The 22440-nt window shown below is 38.4% G+C and overlaps 1 protein-coding gene across 5 annotated transcripts in view; it reads right to left on the reverse strand.

Annotated features, from left to right (window-relative positions):
• The window catches only part of Wdr62 (WD repeat domain 62), a 255818-nt gene that overhangs the window by 117269 nt on the left and 116109 nt on the right, over window positions 1-22440 (reverse strand). Inside the window, exon 1 of one of the 5 annotated variants that reach the window (XM_083120944.1) lies at window positions 14471-14770. The exons of the other annotated variants lie outside the window; for them this stretch is intronic. Coding sequence (XP_082977070.1) covers window positions 14471-14533 — 63 coding nt within the window. The 5' untranslated portion in view covers window positions 14534-14770. Of the gene's footprint in view, window positions 1-14470; window positions 14771-22440 lie in introns of those variants that run through there. 5 annotated transcript variants of the gene reach the window in all.

Here is a 22440-nt window from a genome sequence, read left to right on the forward strand (position 1 = left end):
ATTCAAAATCATCATACATAGTATACAAAGCAGTTTTGTGGTTACACTTGTTCAATATTTTTTTGTTGTGAAACCATTAGCAATGTAGTGTATGAACCTCCCTGGAGGATGATCTCTATGCGTTCGTTCTTCGATAAAAGAACAGTGAGTGTGATATGTATATATGGCGACTTTTGAATCACCCTATATAACGCTACGTTTATATTTTTGCTGTAAAGTTCTAGAACATTACATAAAACACATATTCGTAGCATTACAATGTATGGATCGATGAAAGGCATGGATTCCTGCGGGGGAAAAAGATGCGAATGAAATCGACAGATTTGAACATTAAGATCATCCGAAACATTTTTGACATTATGATGATGAAATTTACACACTGCATAACGATATACCCCTCTCCAATTACACAAAAATACAATCACGTACAGACAATGACGACAACCAAGGAAACCTAGGAAGCAGAAGGCCTGCAGGAAGAGCACGGAACAGGTGGAAGGACGCAGCTTCCATCCTCCATATTAGGAAGGGGAGAAGCGCAAAGACAGAGACGTATTGGAGGAAGGAAGTTGGAGAGGTCATGGCCGAAGACGTTCCAGTGTCGCAGGAAAGACATTTTGTATTTTAGTTAGTTTACTGCAGTCGCATGAGATATGCCAAAAGTAGACAAGCCCACCAAGACGCTCTTCGCTTAGAATTCCAAAGCAGTACCTCTGGATTGGTAAACCTTTTTCTTCCTTAGGATCTTATAGAAGATTAACTAATATCCTTTGCAGTATATTAAGAATAGCTAATCTCTTTCTTAAAACTTTCTTGGACCAAGTATCTGACACCTTAAAAGCTCTCTAATTTTCTTTATGCTTTTCTTCTATTACGTTGTTTTTCCACATCACTGAGTTATTCGCGAGTTTGAATGCACTAGATGACACAGATAAAAGGACAGGCACACAGAAACACCCAACCCAGAACCTTTGGTGGGCAGATTTTGTAATGAACTGGCAACTTGATAGTTCGTAAGAGGCTTCTTTCTTGAGAGCCGTTTGAGATCCAAGTTGCCACGGAATTTTCATTGGGCGACGCGTGCTGCGCGCATCCAGTACCATCGTCGCGTGTTTTTTTTGATTTTCTAGATCGCAGTCCAATACTATTGCTTTTCAAGTATTGCTCATGTCACGTGCCAGTTCCGACGACACAATGAAAAATGCAAGGAACAAATGTTTCCCGAGAGCGACGATAGATGGCAGCACGCTATACAAAGAAGAGCATTGTTCATTGTAGAAACTAGGAGCGGAGAAGAACGATTATATATATTATAGTAAATGCAAAATACATAGAGGAAGAGTATAAAAATTATAGGAGTAAATAAAATGTTGTAAATAGCCAATTAAGATAATAAAGAATATGCTTGTATATGAAACAATTAGGAAAGTTAATAAGTGAGCAAATGAATTCAGAAATGTATCTCTCTCCTTTTTGATCCTCTGACGAGGAGAACATCGTCAGCTTTTGTATTTGACCGTCCCTCGGTGGCGCTGTGTCAAATTAGACGCCCCGAAGCACTTACGGTTGCGCTTCTTATTAGACGCACTGGGCCATAGGCAGCGCTTGCTGTTAGCGATCCTGGGCTATTCCCCTTTTGGTCGTTACATAGGAGGTGGCGCTAATGTCAGTTTAGACGCCTCTAATCTTTCGATAAATATAGCGTGTGTTGTTTATATAATGCCAAAGAATGCGAGTGCATATATGTAATAAATAAGATTACGCTTTAAAAGGAAAGACAATAAATTAGAAAGAAGAAAAGAAGAAGAAGCGTTTTCCTAAATAGAAAGAAGAAAAGAAGAAGTATTTTCCAAAAATAGAAAGAAAAGAAGAAGTATTTTCCAAAAATAGAAAGAAAAGAAGAAGAAGTCTTTTCCAAAAATAGAAGAAAGAAAAGAAGAATAAGCCTTCTCCAAAATTAGAAAGAACAAGAAGCCTTTTCCTAAATAGAAAGAAGTCTTTTCAAAAAATAGAAAGAAAAGAAGAAGCCTTTTCCCAGATCAAAGATAGGAAGGAAGACGCCTTTTCCCAGAAATTACGGGAAGAAAGAAAAAGAAGATTTCCTTTCAAGAAGAATATAACCGACGTAAATTTGGAATCAGCATATATTTCAATGTATATACGAGCTTCGCTATATATTTTCTTTGTATTGTGTATAGTTTCCAGAATATAGATTCGCATTTAACTATATCCTCTTGGCTATAAAACGCTTTCTTATTTGGAATTCTCGAATACAGAACCTATCCCCTGAGATTAAGATATTTCTATAATGTGGATTTTTTTTTTGTTCCACACCGGGGACATCCTGGGACTACTCGTAGCATAAGCGAGGACGCTACCTGTAAAAACACGTTATAACGAACACTGACGATAGACTCAGCTGATTGAGATGTGTCGCAAGGAAGAACTGCGCATCCAGACATGATTCTTGGACGTCAAATCCTAAATTCCGAGCATACTGCAAACAAACACGCGTTGGGTCTTGGGTTTCGGATCAAAATTACTCTTATTAGCGTCTGCCTGGCTCGCGTGAAAGTGTACGGAATCCTACAGAGACTGTGTCATGGAATAATTATGCTTTGAGCGTATCTTGTCGGTGCGGGGGAAATCTTCAAATAGGCATGACGCCACCAAGGAGAAACTATGATCACCTTGAGAACCGTGGACCAACCTACACTTGACCAGCGACTGATCGTGAACAGATCCGAGGACCACACATCCTCCTGAACAACGAGGAATTCGCAAGAGGCAGCAGTAAGTACGTCGCCACTGTTCTTGGGCAGGGAACAACACTCAACCAGTAATTGCTGTAATCCATGCCCCTAACCTCCTACTTCAGACATACCACGGGTGAACTTTCTTCACGGAACGCCCACGAGCTTGCATATTTCACGACAGCCACCAATCGGTCTGGGTGTGGTGTTCAGTTGCAACACGGGAACAACCAATACCATCAACGACAGGTCGCACCTGATAATTCTCCAGCCTACACAGCCAGCAAAGTAAATCACATCTTAAAAACCTGAAAATAAACATCTTCTACCTTTCTCGGAGAGGTCTAAATGAAATCACAGGCACAAGTAGGTCGAAGCTAACGCTTGAACACTTCCTGAGAAGTGGATGAATCAGGAGTTGACCAGCAATTAAATCTGAATCAATACTACGGACATATGTATACAATTAAATGGAAATACCATCTTTGGTCTGTCGTCTCGTAAATAACACTAATCTTAAAATCTTACTTTTTCGATTTGGGTTGATTTATTTAGCGTTGCTTTTCTGTCACTTTTGTCTAATCGCGAAGACGAGAATGGCCACTCACAAATAAAACCTCGAACCCGGGACCCCTGGCGCCGTAGCAAGCCACGGAGGTCGATCTTACTTTTTGAAATACACAAGTTAATGGCGTATAAAAATGGTGATAAATCTGCTGGGCAGCTTTCCTCTCTCGAGTACATCAAAAGGTGAGGGCCAGCACTTTCCTTCAGATCGAGATAGGCACCTTCCATTGTTGGCAAGTGAAAAGACAGGCCAAAGAGGTAAAACAAAAACCTATGCTCAAGAAGAGTTCAAAAGATCACAGCGTGCTGTCCCAGGAGGGGGGTAAAAACGAGCCAGGTCAGGAAAATGCAAAAAGGACAAGACTGTACAGAGTTACCCTTCTCCCACCTTCTCGTTACACTCAGTCTAGAATCGGGAACGTGGAAGGAAGATGCCGGAACGGAGGTGACATGCAGATTTCTCTCCCCATTGGGGGAAAAAGTTGCGGCAACGGGAGGAATGATATAGCGAGGCAGGACACTTGAATTTAAATACCAGCAGCTCCTTTTTTTTTTTTTTTTTTTTTTTTTTTTTCTTTTCTTTATCCAACGATCTCCATTACACTTTCAAATGTTACGGTGAGGAACACTTCAGCAAAGATTCGCTCGGTGGAACGAAGTTTCTTATATAAAGGCCTTCGCTTTGCATACAAACGTTTCTCACAGGTCCTCTTATTGTTCGGCCGGCGTGAAGTCGTGCATGCCATCGGATTAATTGCCGCTACAGTTCCATTAATTTTCACTTAATGACGAGAGGGGGGAAAAGTATGGGATGTGAATTTCCTTTTTTTGTCCACGTGGGCAATGGCTTGATTTCTACTAAGGAGGTGGATGGAAATCTTCATGTAATGGTACCCGATATTCACTGGTGCCTTGGAACTGTTCCTTGGTGTCAGGAACAGAAATGTTAAAATGTATCTTAGAGGAAATCTTTTAGTTGATTTACTCTGAAATACGAACAAATTGCACTTGCCTCCTCCCTTTAACCTTTTATTTACTCACTGTGCCAAACAAAATTTCCCAAAGTCTCGGGTTCGATACCCGCTGGGGACACATTACCCTGTAGTTCAGATCCCACTTTAAACTGTAGGTCCATTCCCAATTAGCCTATCTGTCCACACACAAAACAACTCCAAATCCCCGGGCTTTCCCAGGTACTTTGAAATTCTTAAACATTGTATAATGATTTAACATTATGATACTCAAGTCTTCAATTTTGCATGTTATTCAGATAAATTAAGGTATTCAACAATGCTGAAAATAAATGAACAAAAATAAAATGGAAACAATCTTATGCAATGTGTAGTTGAAGGAAGAAGTAAAATACGTTTTCAGAGGGCTCTCATCCTGGTAAGAAAAACACAATTTCTCTGACTTTTCCATGTTTTCTAGGTCATAAGGAAACCTACTATTTCTGGTTCTCGGTTCCTTAATCTACCGATGTGAATACAGGATGAATTCCTGAATATACATCAGAGAACGAACGCAAAGACATAACCACGTCGTGAGTGGGGTTCGAAACCAGAACCGGTTAAGTCCCAGGGCGAAAATAACCTGATATCGGCATATATTATAATTGTAATCCTTTATTGGTTCCCGTGAGGTAAAGTATGAGGAAGGTAAACTCCTGTAAGTTCAAATCTTGAATATGATACACCGATTGTTCCTTCCGCTTCAACTGATCAACGTCTTAAAATAGAAGAAATCCTCATTGTAAATATGCAATCATGAAGATCTGGAGCAACTTTCTGGCGTGGCATATAGAAGAAGAGTTCGATCAGAGTTTCTTACAAAAGCTAGGTAAATCTAAAAAAAAAAAAACTAATATACAACAACCTGCCGCCTTACGAAACTGTTTTTCCAAACTGGATTTTTTCTCCCGAACAGAGATATTGAACCTGCTCCCTATTCCTTACAAAGTTCAAAAACACTCGCTTTGTTTCTATCTGCAAATACCGGTTCACCTTAAGACCACTCCAGCCTGGAACCTTGAAAGCAGAGACGGATGCAGGAAACATCAACACTACATCAGCTGCCAAATAAATTCCCCACGGCACCAACACCAGTACGTGGAGGCCACGCACAAAGGGACTGTTGCATTCTTCCTTATTTAAAACTATTGGCAAAGAAGCAGGAAACTACTTATTTTATTCAAGTCACATCCGCGACTTCTTGCACAGGAGAACAGCTGATCTGGATAAATCTTGTCATTGATGTTGAGATATTGAACCAAAGAACAGCCACCACATGTTATTGCCACAGCAGCACCAACTTTCTCTCACTAGATACGAGTAATCTGAGGATAAAAACGCGTGGGAATCGAACCTATGCTCCACATGATCAAAACGTGATATCTCGAAATACTTGTAATTTCATGGTCACCTGATCCTTTCCTAACCCCAAGAAAGAACAAAAGAGGTATGAAAATATATTTTCTTAATTTACTTAAATATTCCATAATTATTATATTCTGTCTTAGCCATTTTACGTAGCTTTTCTCCCCTCGACGATGAAGATAAATGAGCTGAGGAGGATAAACACATTGATACATCCACGGGACCACTGACTTCGTAAAGGATCGCCACCATGTTCTTATTGTATTAATGGTGTTAATTCTGAACACACCGGCATCATGACCAAATTACTTTTCCGGAACGGCTACATTTCATGGCAAACAGTACGATAATGATAGTAAGGGCAAAAAACATGTACTTTATAAAGTTTGATGCAGCTGATGGATATGGCTATAGAGAGGGTATTAACACCCATGCAACAATGGGTTGTAAGAATAAAACTGGGCACCCACTATTTTTTCAAGCTTTTGCAGCCTGTATTTCATTTCGTAATAATAAAAAGACTTCAGAATCTGCTCATAATTTAAATTTGCTCCTCAACATGTGTTTATGTATACATGTCTCGAGATAATTAAAAAAATATTGACATAACTATGATAAATTGCTAAATTCTAACTATGCGAGATTTTATTCATACGATAATGAGCACATATCCCACTACCGTTCGAGTACGTGTTCTTTTTTAATTAATACGGTCGTATTTCCCCCTAAAAATGCTACAAACAGGATCATGTGACTCTGAAAAAGTCTAGATTTTGTCTACACGTTGTTACTGAACTGATGGTATTTCTTAGGGAAAAAAATGTGTCACAAGACACACTAACATCCTTCGAGAACATTTCACAGCAGTTGAACACGGCAACTCCATCTTGTGTAGGACATAAAAAGGACAAGAATAATTTTTGCGACAAAGTTCACAATGCATTTCGTTTATGTTGTGTTTCTGCACAAGTTAACCGCTACCCTTGAGAATCCGAGAATTGCATGTGAAACACAGTAGGAAACACAAAGCGTAGTATCGCACTAAACAATGGATGCAGAAATGGTGCAACTTGTAACAGCTAATAAACCATGGAAATTGAGTAAAAAATCAGATTTGGCAAGGTGTATTAAACGTTAAGAAAAGTTCTGCACGCGGAGAGGTTCATGAATTGTGAGAGTCCAACTTATGCTTTTATTTTAGCATCGTTCTTAGGCATCTAATTTGAAAGGATATACATTGAAGTTCAAGTTAGAACAGGAGCCCGTTCGGAATTAATCGTTGCAAGTAGCTAAATGGGAATATAACTTTTGGTTTTGAGCCTAACTGAATCAGGTTGCTATTTTTTAGCGACTGTGAAATTCTGATTTCTATAAACACGATACATTTTTTGCATGTTATCCTGTATATTTAAATGCAGGGAGAGAAGCCGGGGAGAGTAACGAGTAACTTCCCTTTGAATTATTTAATGGAATATAGAGTTTGGATCCTTTACAAGTAACCTCTGCTCTAGGGATAGTGTTGGATAAGACTAGGTCAATCGATTTTCTACACCACCAGCAGTAAATTAATTCTTGTTGAAATTCAATACAGAACTGCCAAGAAGTATACCTTAGACTGGATTCGTGTCCAACACCTCTAACTTGACAGCCAATCAATATGTATCTCTAACGCTGTCAAGCATTGAAGTGTGACTCGTCGACAAGTTTTCGAGGCGCTATGTTAAGCAAAATATTCAATCCTATAAGAAAACGTTTCTGTGCAAAAATGAAGGTTTTAAAATAGACCCAAAGTGCATTAACACGCAGAAATGGACGTTTCAAGTGTACACCAGTTTCGGTGTTTGCTTATTTTCAATTTTATTTAACCCTGAATTGCACAGACGAGACATGGAAGAATAAGCTACACAAAATATATGACGTATCAGGTAAATATCCACTTAGTGTGTCACAATAAGTTGCACAGAAAATAAATTATGGTTTAGTAAAAAAAAAATCAAATAGAAGTCTTTCTAACTTGCCAACAAGTCTAGTTCAGATTTGCAAAGGGTTGCCTCGATGCAAATATCATACCCAATAGTTACTTGCCTCTAGAACACTTTCAGATCGTGTCAAATGGCCACCAACGGTTTGTTATATTGTTAATGCTTCATAAATTAGGGAACTGACAAATCACGTACGCCGAAGATAAATTTCTCAAGAGGTTCGCCATGTCACGAAGAGGAGGCGCGTTTTCCCGTATTCGCGCGTTTGGGGGCATTGCAAGTATCCTTAATAGCTTGGCAGAGAGCTTTCACTTCAATACAAACATTGTAATCGTCTAACCTACGTGGCCTTTGCGCGGCAGATCATGACTGTAATCCGACACCGCTATAAGTAAATAGACAATGTGAGCGGAAGTTACGATAAGCAACAAACAATAAAGTATGAACGTCCAATTGCTTCGTTATATTAGGCACTGGAAATTCTGACTGCTTTGAACTTCTAGCAAAACCTTCTTGTAGCAATTTTCCGTCAGGTAAAAATAAAAAAATACAATTGTTTCCTCAGTAGCCAGCATATGCATATTCACAAACACGATCATGCAACCAATAAACAAGTAAACTACCATTACATGGAGGGTTGGTTATGCAAGGGGTGGCCTCTTCGGAAGTCACTCCATAAGCTAACCTCTCTTCCACGTAGTACATCCCGCCGACCTCCGAGGAGGAGTGGTTAGCACAGCAGGCTACGATGCCACGAGGCCTGGGTTCGAATCCCGGACGGGACATGAATGTTCTTTGAGAGTGTCCCTTCATCAATTTCATCATCACTCATCCTCATCTTCGCGATTATCCAAGAATGGCAGAAAAGCCAAATAAAATAAACGAAATCAATCAACTTAGTACATTCCGGAAACTTTACTGCAGGGTAACACATGGACCCATGGGCAGAATAATCCTCTATGGAGTTATAGTTTCTTGCTTCGTGCCAATGTGTTTGCGATTATACCTTCTTCATCCATCTCCCATCGTTCATCCTCAGTTGTGATGAGCCAAAAGTGGAAAAATAGCGACGTAATATAATCGAACAAACAAAACAACTATATGCATTGCCTTATCTACTAACCAACACAGACGTTACACTTTACAATAGGTACCGAAAGCATAAAAAAGCTATTTTATAGCTGGAGATGTCACGGTCACCAGAGCAAATAATGTGCTATAAAACAAAGGCTCCGATGGAATCAATACAAGCTCTCGACCAGCTATATAAGTCTGGGCATGGTTTCGAATGACAGGTTAACACAATATTGATAAGGCTATTACTGTTGACAAGTCCCATTTGTCAGCTTTTATATATATAAAACTAGCATATGCATTTACCAGCTCTGTTTTATTATTATCAGAGTATCTCTTATACTACAAGTTTCCTCCACAGGCCTGCTTATAAGTAAAATGAAAGGCTTCAAATACAAAAACATCACATTGGAAACAAGTCGAAATAAATACACTAGGGAGTAGCGCAATTGTTGTTCCCAAGAATGGGCTGCCTAAAAACCTTGATTTATGTATAGGTAAGGTAAGCCACAATCCTAAATATATAGTAAAAAATGAGTAAACGCTTGTTCGCGTATTTTGTGTTATGTATTTCTCGGATCAATTTAAGTTTGTGGCTTAGAGCAGGAAACGCCCCACCAAGACTGCATTATGTGTAAGCTAACAGGAACTCGATCCGAATCACTGAAATGGGACAAGAAGGTATAGATCGACCCAACGCCTATTCCCCGTTTCCGGGGAGGCAGGCCTCCTTCCAAAATAGGGTATCTGAGGAACGGACATGGGATACGAACGTATATTATCTTCGGACTCTCGCCAAGTGAGAGAAAATTAGCAATACTTTTAGACCCTTTTGCTACTTTTCTTATAAACTTGAGATAAAATGCCAAAACATTTTTTAAATCAATCCTAGTTACAATTCCAAGACAATATTGGAAATTTCAACAGCTGGTTTAATTTCGTCATATTCCTGTATAAACCCATAAAATTAACAATTTCAATTTCTGGTTCCCGGATTATAAAACTTACATTTTGCAATCGTGCCTATAAATTATTTTTTTCTGAGTGTATGTGCACCTCCAACAAATAAGTTCTAATGAATATTATTCAAAATTGGGCATATTTATAAGTGTTCAAATGGAGCAGGGAGATAAAATGCACAATTCAAAAACAAAAAGGAAAACTCTAGGCCCAATTTACTGCTTTAAAGTAAGTGCATTTTATTCTATTTCAATTTCCATCACTTCTTGGAAATTACTCTCATCAGGCTCAATAAATAAATGTAACAACAACCACCCTAATTCTTAGTGTGTTTAGAATCTTAACATATTTCCCTACACGTGCATTTGACGAAAAAATTCAATGCGTTGATGCAAGTTGTTTAAAACAATGAGATCAATGTTCCAAAAATACCTTTCTCTTCATGCGAAAGGCATTTTTTATTAAATAAAATCCATTAAACTCAATTAAAAAAGTGTATATTGGTAGTTTGAGAACAGGCAACAGATTTTTAATTATTCAATCTTCAACTTGCTAAATGGAATGGACAAGAAGAGACCATCATCCAAACTCCTTCGCAAAAGAAATTACACCTGACTTAATGATATAATTATAACGTTCACAGACGCCAACTTCTGATATATATTGGAGGGGGGCAGAAAGTGCCTTGCTTCCCTATTTTTTGTTATTTTTAGGTTGCTTTTCTACCTTACTAGGTTAATCAAGACGAACGACACTGAATGATAAAAACGCCCATGCTTGTCTTGGGCTAGAACCCAGAATCTGTAGTTTGGAAAGTACGTTTGTTTTGACTTTCGCTTGTCTCTCATAAATTTTCATAACTATGGCAACTATGTCCATTGATGCAGGGGCGGCGCCAGAATTTTTCGACCGGGTGGGCAGAAGCTGTATATTGATAAATTAGGGTGGGCAGTACAAACGTAAGGCATTATATTATGTGAGTCTGACTAACATGTATTCCCCCTCTCTCTCCTTCACTCGAGATCTCACTCTTACCTTGTGTAGAAAGCGATTTGAAAGCAAGGAATTCATCAAACATAATCATAGTATCCAGTAATTCGTATCTTTTTCACAGATTATTTGTGCTGTAAGTGTGACCTTTTTCGAACACACTCAAATGTCAACCTCCCTCCTGAATAGTAGACCCTGGAAACTGTATTCTTGTAGGCAAATGAGTCTCTGGTGCCTGTAACCGCAGTCAAGATATTCCTTTTGGTGTTTTGTGTCTCCGTGCTTGTTTGTGTTCGTCCCTTCATGAGGGTCGTCTAATTACCATTCAACCTTACCATCACCATTGGTCACAAAACTAGCAGAAAATAGACTTGAAATATAACAATGAGTCAAATCAGTCTTGATTATTTTCCACAAATAGAGTATCAACAGTTCACAGCACTTCGAAAGTTGGGGTAGTAATTTCAACTCCACAAGGCTTCATTTTTTATCAAAACAGATAATAATAATAATTTATTTCCGTAAACCTGCAATACATAGGCATGGAAAACGTCAAGGAGTACATGTGTATTATTGAGAGAACTCCGCGAACAACGGCGTTGCTTTATACAAGTCTCAAATATTTTTGTCCTACGTGAAAGAAATAGTTTAAATCTCAGGCCAATCCATGGGCGTCCGGAAGGGGGAGAAAGTGACATTTCCCACATGGAAAATGGATCGTACCATAAACTTATACATTACACACATATACTGCATTTCATTCACAGTAATTTATGTTAATTATTGAAAGGGTGGGTGTTGTAGGAACATGAGAGCTTCAATGTTAATCAGTGTTTCTTTGAGGGGCAGCACTGTTAAGGGGGGAAGTATGTCTCGTTTGCCCCCACGCGGAAAATATTACCATGCTTGCCCCTCCTTGTAAAAAATTCTCCGGACGTCCATTGGGCCAATCATAATAATAGTGTAATCCACCTCTTCAATGGACGCATCTTATGTTATGATAAAATGATACGGTTGACGGAGTTATTTCTGTATATCGTCTCTCCGAACGCATAACGTTCTCGCCTTATAATTAAGTAGTCCTGGGTTCGATTTCCAGTGGAAGGCCAATGCACACTCGTTAGGACTACAGTTTAAAATGGAGATTAGTGAGAATTAGCCTATTTGAACATGTGGATTTAAAAAAAATCACTACTGGATTATTTGCATTTTTTTCTTTAATTTGGCTGCCTCATTATAGGTCTGACTGACACCCTCGAGTCAAGGTCTCTTTCCACCTCTTTCTTCTTCTTCTTCGACTTTGAAATTCATGCAAGTTAATCATAAGAACTGCATAACTGATACTGAAAATTTATATGTTGGAAGAGAACTTGTAAATAGTGCTAGCCACTAATAATATCGATTCAGTAATTTGATAAATTTTTTCCAAACCTACAAAACTGTTACATTAAAATTTGGTCACCTCGGTATGATGGTGATTGTGAATACTTGTTATTAATTAAAACAAATTAAAAATTGTTATTTTAGGTACATTGCATTATTTGAAGATGACAGCTATGTAAAAAATGTGATAGAATGAAGAAAGTGGCACATCAAATTACCCACGGAGTGGTTATCGCAGTGCACTATGATGCAGGGGTCCCGGGTTCGAATCCCGGTCTCAGCATGGGTGTTTTTGTGAGTGTACATTCATCACTTTCATCATATCATCATTGCGATTAGCCAAAAGTGAAGAAAAGCGAAATGATTTTTTTTTTAATTATCAATCAAACATAAAATTCCGCGTGTCTTCTTTCCTGGTATTGCAGTGTGAACCCACTTAAAAAGGTCGATATAATTTCGTGCGTATCTGGAGGAAGCAAGGCGAATATGATGTTTTATTTTTTTATTGTTTATTACTTTGTTCATACCCAGGCCGAGATTTATGTGGAGGGCCGGTGCTGACATCATTTATGCACAGTTAGTCTATAACCTTTAGCCCAAGTCATGTCAGATGGTTAGTTATAAATATTTTTTAATATTCTTCCACATTCCAAATATATATTTTTTCTTCAATATATGGCTGCTTTCGAATCAATTTTTCCCCATTGACGGATGGGAGCTGCAACCCTCCAAATCCTCCTAAATTCTGATTAACTCTTGATCATAAACCTTATAATTGTGAGTATCCCATAAAACTTACTAAGCCTGTTGATTGCTTCTAATCATAGAAGTGTTCACTAGATCACATTTTAAAAAAGAGTTCTGATAGTACCTTTAGCTTTCCAATGACAAAATTAAGAAAGAAAAGCTTAAATTGATTTTCTTCAACAGGACATTTGCTCAAATTTTCGTAAACTTACTTTGTAACGAACCTCAGTGTTTAAGGTTTTATATTTGTAAGAAGTTAAGATTGTTAAAATGTTTGTTACTTCAAATAATGTGCAAGCTGACACAGACGACTATAGTTAGATTGGTACAGTTTTGTTTGGAACTTGTATATATGTTTAGAAATACGTCATGATCAGTTCGCATTGACGTCATTTTTCTATCTCAGCAGAGGAAGTGAACCCACCTGAACGTTTTCTCCTGACGACAAACCGAGTTGAAAAACAGGTGAAGGTGAGAAATCAACAGAAACGTGGTAATGGTTAATGGAATGCCCGAATAGTATAATTGGTAATTAATTTCGTTTCATTCTAGCTATACACGGAAATAATAATTAAGTACAGAAACTTTCGCGTATTTACGTTTGTCTTGTCCAACGTTAATTATATATGCAAGTGTGTTTAGTGATTGTGATGTGATATAATATGCTATAGAATTGTTCTCTACGTCTCTTCAGGCAGAAACGTAAGCAAATCTGTACCTTGGTTGTAAGTCCACATACGATAGGAAATAAATATAAGTGCTTATGAGAGATAAGTGATTATAAAACTGCGTTTAACTTTGAATACAGTGTTGTGCTTCTTTTCTACCCAGCAAGCCCTGATGAGTGATAAAGAGTCGCATGTTCCCGACACAAGGAGCAGCGGACTAACATTGTGACGACTGGTGTCCAACTGGAGTACATTGCAACTTACTACACAAAAGTTTCGCCAAATGACATCAAAGCTTGTTATGGGATAAAGCTTGTGAACTTTCTAGTATCGACAATATTCACAAGTGAAATATGCATGGAGTGAGGACCAGTCTATACTTACAGAACCATTTACATTTCCTAATTGTATATATTTATTGAATTTGATTGGGTGGGCACAGGAATGTTTGAGTGGGCGCTTACCCACCCCTGTCCACCCCTGTCGCCGTCCCTGATTGACAGCTTATATCTCTATGGAAATTAGTCAAACAAAACTATGTTATATTTTCAGTTATAAAGTCCATATCCGATGTCCTCACAACAGTAAAGAAAACTTCAAGCCATACTCCCACAGTCAAGAACGTATAGCGTACAACGCCATCGATTTATGCCAAGAAATCAAACTATAACTGTAAGAAGAATGCCGTTATGTAATCTTGGATTCTGGACGTGACACGATAAAGAAACCCTAACTCCACAATACCGCTGTTCAGTGTGTACGTACGTCTCTGTGCACGGAGTCTGATAAAACTCAAGCAACAAACCCAGTGTATTTCGCAAGACGACAACTGCAAACATGCAGCACCTTGTCCCAATCCGCCTACCTTGTCGCCACGTAAAAGATTCTATTCCACTCACAACAGGTGGGAAAACACAAACAAGAATAAGAATGTTAAAGACGCAAAAAAAAAAAGCGTATTTCGCAATTACCTCGTACGCTGGAATGGTATCCCTGTCTTCTCTCCTGTCGCGAGGAACTCGATTGGTACTCATTTTAACTTCATGTCGAACTCTCCGACAATCCTCACGTAAAAAAACAAACTTATTCGCCGGTAAACAACTTTCACTTCACAATACCGTCGATAAGGCTTCCAGATCTTGTTCACTTTACAACACAAACTTCAAACACAAGCAATGGTTAAATCGCCACACAACGTACAGCTTTTGATTTCGGTCGTAAATGAGAAACAAAGGTCTCGCAACATAAGATAAAACTTGTTCCTCTGACCACTCGCCTCGTACTGGTTTTCTTCACGCAGGTGATTGCTACAAGCGACTTGGATATGCAATTCGTACAATCACGACAGAGCTGCCATCTCTCGGCAAAGCCTTCAACTTGTTGCAGCGCTGTGGTAACTTTCATGACATTAAAATAATGGTACACTTTGTATTCAACATTAATTTGTGCAGCGTCAGCTAAATCATTTTCGAAAATTTCTCTCGGTTCGCTTCAATATTCAAATTCTGAAAAATTATATCTGTACAGAATTTTTTCTAGGACATTGTAGTGAATCTTCGTATGAGTTGCTTTCAACACCGTCATCCTATTTTCTACAATGACATTGACACAGAATTCCTAAAGATAACAAATTATGCTGTTGTACGCTAACAAATGATATCATTACCAGGAGGATATGAAACTGGATTGGAGTTGTTGCAAGAACTAATTTCAAGGCAGGCAATATCTCAGGAACTAGAAAGCTACAAAAATAAGATCTGATAGATTTAAGAGAATTCTGATTACAATTCATCCAGAGGTCCCTTCCTATTAAAGCAGAGGACAGACAGGAGAGGACGCTGTGAATTCATTCATTCCTTTATTTTGGACCTAACAGTTTTTATGCCGTTTTTTGTCCATTACACTTATATTTTCATTGCCACATGGAAATTGAACCCAGGTACTATTGATATTGCTGAAACAATTATCCATTTTTGTTTCTTTCTTATTTGTTTTCATGGAAACAGATGTTCAAATAAATTCGACGAATTTTCTCAAGTGTGTTAATTAATAGAATGAGATCGGATCATTTGTGTACTAGGCAACATTTATTCAGAATTGGAATAACGAACAATAAGAAATGTGAATGTGGCTGAGAAAGTGCAGATGCACAACATATAATACTGGAATGCTCAAAATATAATAGCGAGAGAAATATCTCGTATAAAACTTTATATAATCTAAAGGTTCAGTTTCCAACAAATTTGTTAAGTTTGGTTGTTAATCCAGATGTGCGGATTGGTTATAGTTTGTTATCATTTTTAAGGAAGTGTAACATACAATTGTAAAAGGCAAAGTGTTTTTTTAAATCTAATATCTGTAAAATAGGGGGGAAAACTGATAATTTTAATATAAAACAATTATGTACATTTTATGTGTATTGAAATGGACAAAAAACGGCATAAAAGCTGTTAGGTTCAAAATAAAGGAATGAATGAATTTCTCAACGTGAAATAGTACATTAAGTGTACTGGTGCAGATGGCTAGGGATGCGGGTGCGAAACGATTTGAGCTGGTACGTTAAATGCAAAAATGTACCTTTTCTGAAGCAGAAACCACGAATCATTAACAAAGCTATATTTGTTCACCACCAATAAAATGAATAATTACGTAATGAATCAGGAATTTGTTAAGCTAATTCCCAGTATTGATTTACTCAACAAATGAGTCAATATTACTGTGAATTGTCCATTTCCTCGAAGGTAAGTTAATGGAGAATAGAATCTAATTCATAACAATAATATAATAATTGTGCACTCCAAGCAGAGGAGTTTAGAAGGTAAGGAGTCAGTTGTCACACCACGGCTTCTTGAAACAGAAAAACGAGGAAGTGGTTTGTTGAAAAATGCTAAGGACGATTTCAACAGGGTTAATCGCAAGAACTGGCGTGTTTATTAAACAACTCTCTATACTGCTTGCTTGATGAACATGTGTGTCCATGCACAGCAGCTCGTTGAGCTGTGTCCAGTTCTTTTCTTTTTATTCTTCCCTTTTTTTTATATCGCCAACATATTTTCATATTGTTTGTATCCAGTTTCGTCCTTCTAGGAAACAAGCTATGCAGTTTCGAAATGGGGAATGTGACGTCAATAGATATCCGATAGGATGGTTCATCGATTTCTATTTAGTCTTATCAGATGAATGATTGCGGAGAACACAATGAAAAATGATACTACTACGCACAACGGCATGTGACTTTTTCTTTCTTCTTTTGTTTCTCGGTCTTGCTAAACAATACTGAATGCATATGCACATGTTGCTTTGAATCAGTAATTTCTATAGTATTGTTATTTTGGTTGCTTGATCTATTTAACGTCGCCAATTTGTACTGTTGTATTAAGTGGAACGTGGAAACCGAAACGACGGAGATGGTAGCGAATTCTGGCCAAGTATCTAATATTTTCAAGCAGAACTCATTTTGCAGGAATACATCAATACCAGGAAAGCTGGACAAGCACAGCCAAGATAGCTCTTGTATAGTCAAACGTTGCTGTTGTTGTTGAATGGTTGTTTTAAGTGCACTTTATGCACAGAAAGGTTAATCGGGACTGGACCTACAGCTTAAAGTGGGATCTTAACCACTGTGCAATATGCCTCCAGAAAGTCACATGTGGTTTCCTATTTTTCACAATATTATTCCCTATATCTACATCACAAATAAAACTTTGGGGACTTGCCCGAATGTAAGGCTGGATGACTGCTTCAGGATGTAAGTTCTACCTTAGAAACTGCCCTTGGAATTGCATCTCTCTCTCTCTTCTCCGAAATATATATATATATATATATATATATATATATATATATATATATATATATATATATATATATATATATATGTATGTATGTATGTATGTATGTATACGTGCAAGGAAACAGAAAAAAGAAAAGAAAAAAAGCGAAAGCAGATTTACTAATCGGTTCCACTGCTTGCCATCTATGTACTTTACATTGACCCACATAAACATAGTAGCATGAATCAGATATTTTTTGGATTTCCATTTGAAAGTAAAAGTCTTGTCTGCCCAGTGCTCGACACTGTACCTTTCCAGCATGTACGCGGCATTGGGGAAAACAAAGAAATAAGTTTCATACGCTGAGCATGGTCGATGGTTGTTTAATGAGTGGAACGTAACATACTTCAGCTGGAATGCACAAACCTGAGCTGATCTTGCAACGAGCTGGCGTGTTCTGAGAATTCCAATATGGTACTTAATCATTCTGTAATAGCCAAGTCAGGTATTCTGGCTGTAACTGGTCTATATTAGGGATGGGTGTTCGAATTAGAATTATACGAATCCTGGATTCAGCATCCGAGATCAAATTTCCAAACCGCGGATTCTCAAATCGGTATCAGAGATCCCATATCTAAAACCCTGATCTCGGAATCTGTATCCGAGATTAGATACATTAACCTTAGATTCTTCATTCGGTATCCGAGATTAGATATCTAAACCGCGGATGCTTGATTCAGTAACAAAAAATCGATACTTGTATCGCGGATCCTGGAAATGGTGGCTAAAATCCTATATCTAAACCTGATATCTTGATTCGGTACCAGAGATCCTATATCCGAGTCCATTATGATACATTTGGAACAACCATCGCTAGTCTAGTCTTTGTACAGTCACCGGCAATACAAATTAAAAATAGTTTGCCTGCAAGGTGTTATGTGTGTTGCGTAACTCTACGGCGGTAAGTGAATATTAATAGCAAATTTTCAATGGAAACTTCTACCACCGCCGTAGAGATAGGCAACACACATAATGCCCTGCAGAGAAGAGAGTATTTCAGGATCTGGGTGTCCCATTTCATTGCCGGTGACTGTACCGTACTAGCGATTGAACGAAAACTGATGGTCAATTATGCCTTCAGATCAGATTTCCAATATTCAGAGAACGAGACTGTGCCAAGTCTGGTCTATGAACCATCCCTACATTCAGCTGTCCCAGAAGTAAAGGAAGTTTCCAATTTTAAAACAGTGACGAGACGCTTTTCTCTTCTTACGATATCTAACTCCCCAAAGCAATATAAGCTAGCAAACATAACAGATTTCCAATCTTTCTCAATCTGGACGAATGTAACGTAAAAGCAATTCCCATCACGAATTGAAGTGAGCCGGAAGAAGGAAAAGTTGAATTATGCAAAAACTAACCTACGACCACACGCGGATGTTAATTGATTGTGTAACCGCCACAGCACCTTACAAGGACGGAAGTCTAGAGAAAACAACGTTAACATTGAAATAATTCAGCTACTTGTTTCGATTAGGATGTTTTTTAAAAAGAGGGAGTACATGCAAACGGACGATCTGCACTTGTTCAATGGAAATTCGTGTACTTAATTCAAATCCTTTTTCTCATTTAGACTCGAGAACCGCTGACGCCTCATTTGTTCTCACGCTGATAAAGTAGGAAGCTGGATTGGAATTACACTCACTTAAAGATATGTAGATGTAGAAAGGAGCAATTTCTCGCAGGGGAAGGATGCTGTTCCGTTCCTCTCGATAGGCGCATTTTCTACAGTTGATTTGGATTTACAACCCAAGTTCTCGAACCCTTCCGCTTCAATTTGTAAGTAGAAAGTTCGTTCGAGTTGACTACCGGTAACAGAATATAAACAAATTTTTAGACACATGAGCAATTTGTTATACACATAACCGCAGTATTACTCATTATGTATGCTTTCTACACCTTAAACCGTTACTCTAGTCGGCTTTCAAGCATGCTGAACATCGCACGTATTAATCTCTTATTATTAAGGACATGTGCTTCGGGTTATTGTGCGGTTAACAACAATAACTCACTGTTACAAGAGATCATTGTATCATTCCATTCTGGTGTGTGTGTGTGTGTGGGAGGGGGGTGGTCTGGCAGGAAGATGTTTACATAGTAACATAGTTCATAGAAACCTGGCTTAAAACGAGAAGCCGAAATCGATACCGTTTGTGGGGAGTCACACATGGAGATGCAGCCAATACTAAATTCTATTTAAATATTAGTTCCATAAAATAACACACAAATTTATTGTCGAACGAGCAAACGTATAATAGCTATACGTGGTAAACGAAAATTAATACAGCCGACAGTGAAACGGTGAACAGAGAGGATGTTTCAGTGCGGGGAGGGGGTTGTTTTTATTTCTCCTTTGTGTGCCTTGCTTCCAGTTTAGATTAATCACGACGATGAAACTGATGGACATTTCACAAATTAACTCCAATTCCCAGCCAAGGTACGAACCCGGAACCTTCGGTGACGAGGTCGTGGGTCGACCATACAACTTGCTCGAGCAAAGACGTGGTTTTGAGGAAGTAAATTAGTCATCCATTGTATTGATTTTATTAATTTAAACGTCTTTCTCCAGCAATGACTGCCAAGAGCAATAAAACAAGATATTATCCAGATGTTTCATCTGGAAGAGCGAAGGGGAGATCGACTTAATTTATTATACTTTGCTTTTCTGCCACTTTTGGATAATCGCGACGATGAGGCAGAATGGTGATAAGATTAGATGGATGAAGGGACAAACATATAGCGACGACAGTCCAGGGTGTAATACGTGGGAGGGAGGTTGGCATTTGGGTGTCTTCGGAAAGGGTCACCCCTTCGAAGGGGGAGAATAAGAAACTAGGCTAACTTTGCCCCAAAGTGACTATAAACTTGACTCTTGTGAAGGTTTGTTTGTGTGTGTGTGTGTGCATGGGCATAACTTGGGTCCTAATTTTGAGGGGGTAGAATCTAACTTTAGGCTAAACTTAGGAGGGGCAGGCTCGAAAAGTTTTTCGTCTAAGAATAGCGTTCAAAACTATTTGCTAAATAACCTTGATATTACTCTGAATTATTTTGTACCTCAGGTCCCAGGGGGTTAACAAAAGTGCTATTAACTTGTAAATCTTAACAAACCTGAAAATTTAAGGGGTGGGGGGGGGGCAAGTGCCAAGTTACGCCTGAGTGTATGTATGTGGATAAATCATCGCTCCAAGCGCTATTTAAATTTCAGTGCAGAATACGACGGACGCATTTTTTTTTTTTTTTGCCTACACCCGAACCCAACTGTGATGCCCCATTTTAAAAATGTTTAATTCACCCAGCAGATAGAATAGTTTCGCGAGAACCGTTTCGTGAGAAGGTTACAAGGGTAGTCGGTTGACCGGAGTTGCATGCAGGCAGACTGCGTGGAATTTTTAACTCACCACTTTCGGTAAATCATTACCTCTGTAACGCATGAGGCACTGCAATAAGCCGACTGCAAGGTTAACCTGGTACTCTCGCTTCACGGTCATAATGGGCGATATTCAAGGTTTGGTGCATTACAAAAAAGTAACGTTTTTAGTATCTTATTTTTTTTAAAAAAATGAAAGAAACAGTTCGTTTGCTTAAAAAATAATGCGTTAGTGCCCTTAATATGGGACGCAATCATGCATAACCGACAAATAACAATTCCGTGTATCAGTTCTGATTATTCTATAAGCGGAAAGTAATTACATATGGCCTTGCTAATAAACAATACTGATTCACTGTTGTGAACTGCAATATGCTAAGTATTTCCATTGTTTCGTAATGAAAAAATTTAGGTAAAAAGAAAACATTTTGTTCCTCCATGTGCTAGTTTTTGAAATAATGAAAAGTTGCAGTTGAGTGTATTGGGAAAGGCTGTGCGTAATATATGTGCTGCTTGTAATTATATATTATCCTACTTCCACACTAATGCCATTTGTGTGTGAATGGCCGATTGGAAACCAAGGTTCTAGCTGGCTTTAGCACCGCCGTTTAAAATAAGACAAAATGCTTAATTGAAATTTCGTGAAACTAGCTCTTGGAGCTTCCCTGATGACATAGGGGTAACATTGTTGCTTTGTAATCAAGTATACACGGATTCGATACCACTTTGCCAACTTTCGCTTTGTGAACCATGTACTAAAAAGTTTGCTTTACGTTTTATTGTATTTACTTATTCACTTGGCTTCCCATTGGTGAAGGTCGGGCCGTCACAGAGAGACTGGAACTACAGTTTAAAATGGGATCCAAACCACGGGAATATAAACAAGCGGCCAATACCAATAATAAAATAATATTAAAACTTTATTTGCCAGACCAGGTTCAGCAATACACGTTAATTCGATTTGACATATTTTAATGAACATATAATCTTAGTTACTTCCTAGCTTCAACTTTCTGCCAATTAATCTTTCGGACACTGTGCTCAGCAACTATCTTGCCATGAAACTAGGCGTTAAATAGAAAAGATGAAATGCCAACAGAGATAACGCCAAACATCTGCACAGATTCACATTAGCATGTTTCTGGTGCAAGGTCCACTCCCAAAGAGCTTCCGCCTCTTGCCAACAGCACATATTGATACAAACCAGATAAGATTTAGTGGGGCGTTTCACAGTTCCAATGACAGTTCAATGATACAGCAGAGTTATGCTCTCTCACAACATTGCGTTGAAGTCAAATATTTACATTCTATCTTGCTTATCAAAGCCATTGTGGACGAACGGAAAGAAGTTGCATTGACCACAGGGTATTTAATCTTACTCCCATTTGTTGCGACATGTGTATGTACTGGAATTAACGTAAGTTTATTTGTACCATTAAGAATCGAACACGGACACGCGACGAGGCGCCCTGGCCTTCCTTGAAAATACTACAACAGCATTCGAATGTAATGAATCTCAGTCACTCCATAAAGCTTGAGTTTGATTTTAAGTCCACTTTATGCACACATAAGACTAACTGGGACTGGATGTATAGTTTAAAGTGGGATACAAATCGGTATGTTCCAGTACTGAACCTGGAACCTCTTATTACAAGGCGCTGACGTAACAATTACGTCATCGGGGAGGATGATCTCCCTCCATAAAGCGCGGGGATGTAATCAGTGGTCTTTTTTTTAAGACACT

The sequence above is a fragment of the Lepisma saccharinum genome, chromosome 4 (genome assembly GCF_977018435.1).
Source record: "Lepisma saccharinum chromosome 4, izLepSacc3.1, whole genome shotgun sequence".
Taxonomy (NCBI): Eukaryota; Metazoa; Arthropoda; class Insecta; order Zygentoma; family Lepismatidae; genus Lepisma; species Lepisma saccharinum.